Source organism: Fukomys damarensis, unplaced genomic scaffold (assembly GCF_012274545.1).
Source record: "Fukomys damarensis isolate Sample0158 unplaced genomic scaffold, DMR_v1.0_HiC HiC_scaffold_9, whole genome shotgun sequence".
Taxonomy (NCBI): domain Eukaryota; kingdom Metazoa; phylum Chordata; class Mammalia; order Rodentia; family Bathyergidae; genus Fukomys; species Fukomys damarensis.
The window spans coordinates 21,813,525-21,825,873 of NW_022900921.1; the positions used below are offsets into that span (position 1 = coordinate 21,813,525).

The 12,349-nt window shown below is 42.3% G+C and overlaps 1 protein-coding gene across 3 annotated transcripts in view; it reads left to right on the top strand.

The window, feature by feature from the left end:
* Positions 1-12,349, top strand: part of Dock2 (dedicator of cytokinesis 2) — a 418,217-nt gene that overhangs the window by 336,270 nt on the left and 69,598 nt on the right. For all 3 annotated transcript variants that reach the window (XM_010622200.2, XM_033761620.1, XM_033761619.1), the window contains 3 exons: positions 1,549-1,627; positions 10,098-10,198; positions 10,288-10,346. In XM_010622200.2, coding sequence (XP_010620502.1) covers positions 1,549-1,627; positions 10,098-10,198; positions 10,288-10,346 — 239 coding nt within the window. The remainder of the gene's footprint in view (positions 1-1,548; positions 1,628-10,097; positions 10,199-10,287; positions 10,347-12,349) is intronic.

Genomic DNA, 12,349 nt, shown 5'->3' on the forward strand with positions numbered 1-12,349 from the left:
CTTTAGAGGTGAGAGTAACATGTCCTGAACCCACATAACTGGAAAGTAGCAAAACCAGAGTTGTATGTATATGTGTGTTTGAGGTGGCAAATTCTGTGGTCCCAACACCAGTATACACTGCTTTTCATACAACAAACGTGTGATTAATGAACATCTGGCTGCCTAGCATTCTTGACCAGTGACACCCATGTATCAAATGCTTCCTGTCCACATGCCTGGCCCACCCAAAAATTGCCAGCAGCTTTGGTGGGCATTTCCTATACATCCTGAGAGCTTCTTCCTTCTTTATCTCCTTGGGATTTCTTTGGCCAAAGAATGCTCAGCCCTCTTTCAAGGCAAGCCACCAGTGCCAAGGAATAACTTTTAACCATTGAGGTGGTGCCATTAGTGGTAGAAGAATGTCTGCTTTTTTGCCCCAAGGAGGGGATATTTCTGATGTATATATGTGTTGTATAAAGTTTCTTAAAGGCTTCCAAGCAGTCCCTATTATTGCCCACAGTAATAATCCACCCAGAAGCACTTCCTTTATGGTCTTTCCATGGTGACCCAAGTTGACCAGAGAAGTGTTTTTCCTGAACCAGCCATTCCATGGACAGGTAGTTACTGTGTGGCTCCTGTTAATCTAAAATGATAGTCATCTGGGTGAGAGCTGTCCTAGGACAAAATGTTCTACAGTATGACAAAGCAAGAGATGGGTGTCTGTAAGAACAGTCAGGCTGGCTTGGCAAGGAGCAAGGAGAGGACAAAATGGCCAGGCAGACGTTCAAGGACAAATGTACTCAGACAAGAAGTACCAAGATGTTAAATGTGGATAATATTTGGGCAGTAATATGACTTGCAGAAGAGTGAAGAGTTGTGTAAAGAGCTGCACCAAAGCATCATCATCATTGGAACATTGTTTATGATAGAAAAAGCAGATATACCACCAAAAGATCCATCAATAAGAAAGAGATTAAATAAACTGTGATATATCCCTACAGTGGAGTGCTCTTCGGTGATTAAAAAGGATGATGTATATCTGCATTCATTGGCATGAAAAGAGCCCACAATTTATTTTTGGCTAAAAAAGACAGGCTGTGAAACAACATTTATCGTGTAATGCCATTTATCAAAGTGATATCCTTAGAATCCTTAGAATATCATTCATGTATATGCGTCTAGGGAGAACTTTGAAATTATGTTCATCAAAATGTTGATGACAGCTTTCTCTAGATGATAGAATCTGGTAGAATATTTGGGGGTTCTGGGTGGGTCGTTTCTCTTTATATCTTTTCTGAATGGAATGAACCTTCTGTCATAAGCTTCTGATATCTTAAACATAGGACCATGCAAATTTTCAAAAGTCAGACAGCTCTTGGGTTCTTGAAAGGTAAACATGGCCTCAGGTCTTGAGTGAGATCAGGTACTGCTCTGTATTGATAACCATCCGCAAATCAACAGTTGGTATTTGAACTTCTCCCTGAGAGAGAGAGAGAGAGAGAGAGAGAGAGAGAGAGAGAGAGTAAAGAGAGGTCTCGCATGGCCTAGTAACCTTCTTCTCTCTTTCAGGGTCTTCCTGAGAGCTATCAACAAATTTGCAGAAACCATGAACCAGAAGTTTCTGGAACATACGAACTTTGAGTTCCAGGTGAGTGTGAGGCACCAGAGCTGCCCTTGGAGCAGGTGGGGGCTGTTCTGGCATCTTAAGGCTGAATGCTCCATCACACAGATCTCAAAGCGTGTAGCAGTGCGCCAGTGTCTCTGGGGATGTCCACGGCGAGGGTAGATGGGGAAGAAAGTTCTCAGGTCCTGAAACCAAGGCCTTGATTAACTAGTCACCAGCTGAGCCTCATATGCAAATGTCACTGCATAATGGATCTTGTGCTAATGAGGAAACCTGTGTTCATTTATTTTCAGTGGAGCAGGTGCCACCTTTCAAAAATCCATCACATTTTCTTTTCTCTTCATTGGAGCCTAGAAACAGCCAATCACAGACACAGCGTATGATTTACAAAGCTCACAGTCCATCTTTTTGTCGCTTCACAATTCTTCCAAAGTCATTTTTTAGTGAGTAGCCAAGTTGGAGTCTCTGAGACATTCAGGGGCCTAAAACTATGTCCCTGGGACAGAGACACACTCATTTCAGATCCAGGTTCATGAAAAACCAACTTTTCAAAGCCTGGAGGAAATTTCGCATGGCTTCCTGTGGCTAGTGGTATGAGAGAGAAGGCCCTGGAAAGGCCCCCAGGGATGTTTCTGACCTCCTGGATCTCTTACAGTGGAGATTAAGGCACTGTGAGTCACTAATCCTGATGAACTGGGGCCATGGCATTTTCTGCTTGTTCTCTAAGATGTTCTGGTTTTATCTGGGCTTTGGCCTCTTCAGGCAAGGCAAGGACTGAATCCATGCGTCAGGTGCTACATCTGCAAAATGCTGTCAACTACATTTTCTACTTCAAAGGGGTTTTCCAGCATTGGGTATGCCAATGGGCTTGCTGGGAAAATTCATAAGAAAATCCCACCAATTTCCTGTCCAATTCTTCATCATCAAAGGGGTCTCTCTTGTCCAAATCCTCTCAGAGGACCCTCCACTGATGTCACCATCGTTAGTCATCCATCACCACTGGGCCTGTTGGAGTCTCTCCATAGCACTGATTGTCATTTGAAATCATCTTTTGTACATATTTGTCTACATGCATGTTTTCTTTCTTTAATGAGCTTCATGAGAACAAAAACTTCCTACTCAAAACTACCCTCTGCTCTGTGCCTGGCACACTGCAGGCCTCCATTGGGGAGGTAACATCTGGGCTGAGACCTGCAGTATCCACCATGCTGAGAACAGTCATTTATAAGACTTTGTAGGGCTGAAACATTACCTTTGAAGAAATCCTCTTCCACTATTTTGCATTCAAATCAGCTATTGATAACTGTGATAAAAACAGTAGTTGCCATTTTCTGATGGGTTCTATATGCCACATCTCATGAGGAGCACTCTGAGGGCATCATCTTCCTTCAACCTTATACCTACAATGCAAGTTACCTACCATGACTAATAATCTGTCCCCTTTAGGATGCAGGAATAAACCTCAAAGGTGATGAGTTGACAGCCCCTTAGCCCAATTGGAACTAGAACTCAGATAGCCACAGCCACATGCCAGCTCCACAGTGTCACTGCCACCATAGGTTGACTGCTGGGCTGGATATGGATGAGAGTATCTCTGGCATTATACTTTTTTGATAGGGGAACAAAACATTTCATTTTAGCTATTTTGAATCAGGAGAAATGTTTGATTCCCTACCAAAAGTGACTTGGTGCCTACAGGCTCCAGTTACAGGTATGTTCATAGAAGTGGTTAAAGCCATTGCGTTTTTGGAGGGACAGTTTGGAACAGCATACCTATGACCAATAGAGCCAGTGTTTGGGCCATGAAAAAGCCAGCTTGTTTGTTCACCTTTTTACGTGGTTACTGGCACTTATAAATTCAAACCAGCTTTCCTGACTGCTCTCCTCCATGGTCTGAGGAGTACTTTCCAAGGGAAAGACAGCCTGAGTTCTTCGTGACATTCTTTTAGGTTTTGTGCCATTTTTCTGAAAGAAAATCTGTATCTGAGAGATGCCCAGAGAATGGCAGATCCATACAGAGAAAGTCTGAGGTTATGAGCTTTAAGCAAATCACTTTTTTTCTCTGTGCCTCAGTTTCTTCATCATTAAGATACTACTAGTAGCTATCTCATTGGACGTTTGTGAGGATTAAGTAAAATAATTCATGTAAGGCACATAGAACAGTGCTGGGAACATAGCAGCCTTTTAATAGATGTGAGTTAATTATAATAATTACCATGTTGATGATGATGACGATTATGATGCTGGCCCGAGATGCGTCTGGACTGGGGACTCATGTCAGTCCTTGATAAACAGAATAGTCCAGAGGATTTTTCTGATGACCACATTATCTGGAGCTGTCCCACCCATAAGCTTCTGCAAAACAGGAAAGTGGCCCACAATATAAAATAAAGTCCCTTTTTCTAATCAGACTTCCATAGGTATTTGATGAAAAGTACCCAAGAGCAGAGTCATTTTTCAGCCTTATCTTTGTTCTCTTACTTCTTCCTCCCCCATATGAGAATAGAATTGTTCTCTGTACCATGCCCAGAACACGCCTTGTCTCCTTCATAGGGTTCCATTAATTATGCATTTAACATCAGTGGGAGCAGTATCTATCACCTAGTGTTATTGGCCCTGGCAGCTGCTGTCCAGAGCAGGGCAGACACAGTGAGCTTATTCCCAATATCTTTTCTGGAACTGTGGTTTGCAATTCTGGCAGAAAGCAAGAAGCTCTGTGAGTGCCACTCTGAGGGTGACAAGAGTGGAGAATGACAAAACTGGTGTTTTCTGCTAGGAGCTAAGATCATTTGCATTTCTAGGCCCCATTATGGGTAGTGGGGCTTAGTGTTTACAACCATTTGTGTGTTCAGAGGAGACCAAGAAAGGATTTATAATTCAACTCAGCAAGGACTTTTGCTGAGGTCCCCAGCTATTGCAACATGTTTTGAAGAGTCTGGAAATAAAGCGAAAACAGCCTTGCTAGGGTTTGAATATATGCTCCAAAGTTCATGCATTGAAAACTTTGCAGCAATACAACCATATGGGAAGTGAAGTTTTTAGGAGGTGGTTGGGGCACAAGGGCTCTGCAGCTAGAGGGCTTTCACCAGCTGTGAGCTCCTTAATCATGGGCTTCTCAGCCTCCAGAACATAAAATATAATCACTGTTTATAAACTACCTAGCTCTAGTATTCTGTTATAGCCACATAAAGTAGACTAAGACACCTGCCCTATTCTCAAGGATATTGGAGCCTTAAGAGAAGACTATAGAAATCCATCTTCTGTTACCCAGGATTTTGAAGAAAGTAGTCAACCTTTATTAGGCACCTGCCTAGGATCTTTAGAACTTTATATAATTGAATGGTTTGTGATATTTCCATTTCACTGGTGCATACACTGAGCTTCCCAGAAATTGTTGACCTCTCTAGCTGCTATGCCAGGCCTCTGGGACAGAGCCCCATCCTGTCTCTACCACCCAAGCTTCATCTACTGTTCTGGTACTTAGAATAGATGCCTTTGTATTCTAGAAGTTGACTCTATTTACATCCAGGAAAACTTTCTGCCCTATCAGTAGCACTGGAATAGAAAGTGCTGAGGTGATTGACTGTAGAATCAGACTTTCTGAAAGACTCTTGACTGGAATGAGGGGTTATACAGAGGCTCCAGGAAAATTGCTGTTAGAAGCAGCTGTCTGATTGGTCTTGAGATCAGTTTCTCTACTCATCTCTGGGTGTAGTCATCCTGAATAAGCCTAGAGGCATTTTGGCATAATCTTCTGGGCACCAGCCCAACTTGGTATCATTTTGTAGCTTGTACTGGAGATCCCATAAAAGGAAAATATTCCAGAATATTCTCTCTGAGGAATGAGGACAAGGTCAGTATTTATAATGGAAACATAAACCAGTAATGGCAGAAGTACTTATCAGGGCCCTGTCTCAAAATTTAAAAAAGCTCTGGGATAGGGGCTCTGAGAAAGTAGCTTAGTACAAAGGCCCTAGTTTCAATCCTCACTACCACAAAAAAATGTGAGACAGAGACATGCCCAGAAGGAACAATTATCAAAGCATTCAGAAAGTTTATTGTGCCATAGCAAACTCATGATAGAGACTCAGGTTGGAATGGTTCCAACTCGTGCCTGGCACCATTTCCCCAGCCCTGCATGCTTCAGCTTTGTGGGTCCAGACAACCTGTGGTCTGATGTTCCTCACCCAAATCCATACCTGGAACCTTTCACCCCCAGGCTCAGTAGCATCCCCTAAGTGGTCATGGCAGCTGGACCCTGTATCACAGAGGGGTCAACCTGACAGCATTTTAGTAATACCGTGTGCCAGGTTCTTTTTTTAATTGGACTTTGTGGTAAATAATTCAAGCCCATTGAAAATGATTTTTTTTTTTTTTTGAGATAGGGTCTCACTATGTAGTTGAGACTGACCTGGAACTCACTGTGTAGTCCAGGCTGGTCTAGAACTCACAGTGATCCTCCTGCCTCAGCACCACCACACCCTTCTGAAAAGGAATCTTGAAGGATTCAAATCCTTGTTCTCTGCTGTGAAGACTGTAAGATATCAGATGAACCACTGGAAACTTAGCCAACAACTAAGGTTAAGGGAAACCAAGAGGGGAAAAGAAAAGCAATCTTAGCAGAAGACTAGGTTGTTTAAGAGGGCAAGTCCTATTGAAGACTTAAATGTAAGACCCAGAATTATGAAACTACTGAAATAAAATATAGGGCAATACTTTATGACATTGGATTAGGCAAGGGTTTTTGGACAAGGCCCCAGAAGCACAGAAGGCAAGAGCAAAAATAGAACAGTGGGATTACACTAAACTAAAAGCCTTCTTCTCAGTGAAGAAAAAAACACAGAATACAGAAAAACCTATTGAATGGGAGAAAATATTTGCAAACCATACAGCCGATGAAGGGTTAAAATTCACAATATATAGGGAACGCAATTGAGTAGCCAAAACAAAACCCTAGTAGACATTTCTCAAAAGAAGACAGCCAACCGATACATGAAAAAATGTACACCACCACCAATCATTAGTGCAATACAAGTCAAAACCACAATGAGATCACCTCACTCCAGTGAGAATGGCTGTCATCCAAAAGACAAAAGATGGGCACTGGCAAGGATGAGTAGAAAAGGGAACCCTTGCTCACTGTTGGTAGGAATGCAAATTGGTAAGCCATTATGGAAAATATGAGGAATTCTAAAAAAATTAAAGTTAAAACTATCATATGACCCTTCAATCCCACTACTGGACATATCCTCAGAGGAAATGAAATGGATATATCAACGAGACATCTGCACACCCATGTTCATTGCAGCACTATTCACAGCAATAGCCAAGATACAGATCAATCTAAGTGTCCATATCAGATGAAGGAGTAAAGACAATGTGGTACTTTTTCACAATGGAATACTATTCAGCCATAAAAAGTTGAATTTAACTCCTATATTTTGCGATAACTTGGATAGTCCTGGAAGATGTTATGTTAAGTCAAATAAGGCAAGCGCAGAAAGACACATAACTCATGAACTTATTTATATGCAGAAACTAAAAGTCAATTTCATGAAAGTAAAAATTAGAATAATAGTTACCAGATGCTGTGGAGGCTGAGAGGAAGGAGTAATGGAAAGAAGTTGGTCAGTGGGTACAAAATTATGGTGATTTAGGAGGAATATTTTCTGATGTCCTATTGCACAGTTCAGAGACTCCAGTCAATAATAATAATATAAATTCAAAGTAGCTAGAGGAGAGGACTTGACTGTTTCACCACGAAGAGATGATAAATATTTATGGTGATTCATATATTAATTGCCCTGCTTTGATCATCACACGAGGTATATGTGTATCAAAATTCCATACTTGCCATATAAATTTGTGTAATTATTGTCAACTACATATAAAACATTTTTAAAGAAAGTCCAAGAGTGAGACAAACTCAGATTCAAGTGATATGTTTTCCATTTTGAGCAAGTTATTTGACCTCTCTGAGCCTCAATTTCTGATGTCTAAAATGAGAGGAATGCAAATACCATAATGTTGTCAGCAGACGCGAGTGGTTCATTAATGAATTCATTCAACCAAGATTTCTAGAATATATGCAAGGTCAGACATGAAGCCAGACACGGTATATAAAATAGTGAATAAGAGAAAGATATTCTTGCCTGCATGATGCTTACATCCAGTAGAGGCAACAAAAAAATTAGTTTGTTTAAAATATAAAGCTGTGAATAAAGCACAGTTTAATGAAGGTGAACAGTGGGTAGATCTATGTTGGAATGGGTGATTGGGGAAAGCTTTTGGTGTTTGAACTTATATTGCAAGATAGTAGGAATTTATTGTCACGATTTCCTCATTTAGTTCTTTCACCTGTTAGACACTATTATCTTCATTTTTCTGATAAAGAAACTGAGATCCAGAGAGGTCAGGTAATATGCTCATGGCGATTGAACTGGTGATTGGATGGTACCATGGAAGGTATTTATACAGTATGAAAACAAACAACAGCAAAACCTAGACCCTGTGACTTTGCAATCCCAAGTGCAGGAATGCAGAGTACAAATACACTTTCTCAGGCATAAAGATGTTTCAACAGGATGTTGATTACAGTGCTATTGCTGGAGGAAAAATGTTGGAACCATGCTAAATGTCTATAAATAGGGAATTGGTTAAAATTAAAGTACATCCTTATAACATAATTTTATTCAGCAGTAAAAGAGGATGAAGCAGATCTGTATTTGGTAGTAGGGAAATGTTTACAAGATATATTTCTAAGAAAAGCAAAATACAGCATGTTATTTAAAAATGGTGTCCATGTACATGTTTGTTTATGTATAAAAATTCTGAAAGGATACCCAAGTAATTGTCAGTATGCTATTCTGGACAATTAGGTGAGGCTTCAAAGTAGGGTGGAAATATAACTTTTTATTATCTTTTCTGTCATTTAAATTTTTAACTGCATATTACTTTTATAACTTTTTGAGAGTTAATTAAAAATAACTCAGTTCTCATTATATGCACCTAAAATGTGACCTTTAGTGGGTGGCCATTTATCATAACTAGTCCTTCATGTTTACCCATGTGAAGTAAGGGGGTTTCGGCCCATGGTAAATATAGGGTCCTTGACTTGCTGCATTCTGAACCTGAAACCACAGCCCACTGGATACACTGGGTGGCAGTGATGGCCTCATCAGTGGTGGAGCTGCCCCCTTCCTACTCTTATCTGCAACCTGGGATGAACTTTGAATTGAAGATTGTGTCTCAATGGCTGAGTGATTTTTCTTGTTGCCGTTTCCTGTATCCGTGCTATTCAGTGTTGAAAGGGCCTAAAAGTGAGTCAGCTTTCTTCGGTGAAGCTGTCCCCACCTGCTCTTTGCAGGACCTTGGCATCTTATAACAAAGCCCTGAGCACTTGAGCAGCTAGACTTTGCTCTTGACTTGGCTACACAAGGAACCTCTCAAATGTTGTAAAACAACAATAAGGCTGACAAGTGCTTTTGAGATCTCACTGTGATTCATGCCCTTTAAATACATCACCTCATGGCATCTTTACTAAAGCCCTCTGCAGTGGGTACCATTTTGTACACAACTTTGTACAATTTTGTAGACAGGTTAACAGAGGCCCAACATCCTGACTGAGATCTACATCTCTCTGGCCTAGGTCCTATATCAATATCGTCCTCACTGCGACTCATCGTTTTGAGCGCTCACCATGTGCTGAATCCTCCTGCTTTATTTCACCACTAGCTGGGAGAGTGGTCTCTGATATTAGTAGCTCATATTCTATACCAACAGATCATCTACATGAGAAAATTATGACAGCCCTACATATAAACTAAGCCTGCAGGGGTTATAATGAAGCAAATGTCCAGGTCACCCTGTGTTAACACACACGTTTCTGGACCTGACTCACAGAGGCTGTGATTCAGCAGGTCTGGGCCGGGGCCAGGGAATTTGCATTTCTAACATGTTTCCAGGTGCTGCTGCTGCTGCCACCAGCTGGGAAAACTCTTTGAAACCACTGAACAAAGGGGATGGAAACAGCGATGTGTTTTAGGACAGAAGGGGTTGCAGGATGGTACTGACTGTCAGGTGATTTAGGGAGGACCTCCAGGGATGCTGTAAATCCCTGCAGGTCCCTTGTCCTTCAGTGACCTCTCATGTCAGGGCAGGAACCACCAGGCTTCCATTAAGGAAAGTGATCTTTCACAAAACCAAACAAAGCACAAGAGCAACGTTGAAAAATCCAGCCCTAAAACCCTCCTCTTTCCCCTCATCTAAACCCCATTGTCAGAGGTCAGCACTTACAGAAATCCCCCCATTGTCCTCATTTTGGCCAGCATGTTCATTTCACAGCCAGTACCAGTCAGAAAATTGCAGTGCACACAATTAAACTGGTTCTGCCTCTGTCTTCTGCCATCTTCATAAATTATTCACGTTACCCAGCGGTTAATGTGCCTTCCCACTTCAAGCCCTCTCCATGACTATTCTCTCCCTTCATTTACAGCTGTGGAACAACTATTTTCATCTGGCAGTGGCTTTTATCACACAGGATTCTCTGCAGCTGGAGCAGTTCTCACACGCCAAGTACAACAAAATCCTGAATAAGTAAGTTGCATTCTCGGATCTCCTGAGAAAGGAGGTTTCATGAGATGCTCTGAGGTGGGGCCTGAAGCAGCTGTTTTTGTTTCTTCTAGGTATGAGGACATGAGACGACTAATTGGCTTCTCCATTCGTGATATGTGGTACAAGCTTGGTGAGTAGGCATGTACATCTAGAGAGAGGCATGTGCCTGTGCCCAGCTCTTTCCTGAAGACCGTCTATCAGAGAGCCAGAGGGGTTTCAGCAGCAAGAGCTTGAAATCACACTGCATCACTGTGTGCACCCTTGGTCTTTAATAAGCACCTAAGAGGGTGCCGATCCCTCTTCCTACCCCTTTGGACAGTGTGATTCTGCTTTTGCTTGATGCCCCTGAGGGCTTTCAGTGTCAAATTGGCATTTATAAGAGAGAAGAGGAGGCAGGATTGCTGTAGGACTCAGGTACTCACACATCATAGATATGCTTGCTGTCTGCATAGTGTTGGGTCATTCTGCATTCTGTTCTTATGGGATGTGGTTCTGGGGGAGAATGGTTCTCTGGAAGATGAAAGGGTCTTTTGAGCTGAAAGGTGATCCCAGAAGCTTCCCCTCCCATCATGAGGTGCAGGAATCATCTGTGATTACCTGAGCCATATCTACCTATAAAGGAGTGGAGGGAGCCATTTATTGGAAGCCGCAATGAGGCCTGTGCCCAGAGAGCTTATTTAAACTTCATATCACCTCCCACAAGATGGAAAACTTCCCCTCGCCTTTTATTGATCAGGAAACTCAGAGAGGGAATAACTTGTTTGAGATCAAATTGCCGAAAGTCTCAGAGCATGGTTTTCATTTCATGAGGGCAGGGATCATCAACTTTGTCCATAGGCTGAAGCCTGATCTATAACTATATGCTGGATGTGGAGAAGGTTGGATGAATGGATGGATGGATGGATGGATGATTGATTGATGGGTGGATTACTGAACAAGAAGAATGAGGTTTCCACTCTGGTTTGGGGACTTCCTTCTTTACTCTCTGATACCTAGTTGCTCTGCCTGAGGGTTAACTGCCCAACCCTCTTCAGGAGAGGCGTTTATAGGACCTGCACCCATCCCTTGGCTTTAACCTTCATTACCACTCTAAACTTTGTGTCCTGCTTCCCTCAACCTCTCAACCAGATTTTCTGAACAGCCTTTTCCTGCCCTTTTCAGCAAAGCCCACTGGAAGGGAGGAGGTGGCATAGAAATTAAGTTACCAGGCTATGCTCTGAGGTTGTTGGCAGCATCTGACTCCAGCCAAGAGCACATGCTGGAAGGTAATGAGTTGGCTCACAAAGTCCAAGGTACAGCTGAGGATCCAGGCCCTGAACAGACTGCCACATGTTCATTTGAGGCCTTGCCCTAACGTTTAGGAGCTATGAGGCTTTAAGGGATTGTTTATGAGGGTCATAAGGGTAAAGACTGGGGTGGAGGACATGAAGGCTACTACACCTACATCAGAGTTCTTATTCTTATTCTCACCCTGCCCCCAACAAGACAGATACTACTTCTGATGTTCTGGCATCATCATCAAAGCTGGGCCTCTATGACTAAGGGCCACAGAGCAGAGTTCACGCAAGTGATGTAAACAAGTGAAGGCTAGTGGCAGGTTAAACCCACAGAAATCCCATAGAGGAGGTATTGTCAGTATTTTGGAGGAAATACTTCTTTGTCACCAGGACTGTCTTGTACATTGTAAGGTACTGCAGGATCTCCCGGGCTTCTACCCTCTAAGATGCTTGTGAAACTCTCCCAGGTTGTGATGATGAAAAAAGTCCCCAGACATTGGTAACTGTCCCCTGTAGTGGCGGCACCACTGAGCTGAATCCCCGGCCCTCTGCCCTATTTTTCTAGAAAAGCATCTTTCTCAGTCTAACTTTTGTTTCTCCCTACTTTGGATGAGTAACGAGATATAAGAAATAATTTTTGTTTCATTTACCCTTGTTTTCCAAGGAGAAAAACTAAGGCGATGTTTAAGTATGAATTTACAAGTAGGAAAAAGCAGGGGGCCAGAGCCAAGGGAAGCAGATACATGCCAATACAAGGGGACAAGCATGTCCCTCTCCAGCTGATCGCTGTCCAATTGAAATGCAAGCTTGTCATTGTCACATCTTCCAGTTTTTCAAAAGATGCCTGGACACTGGG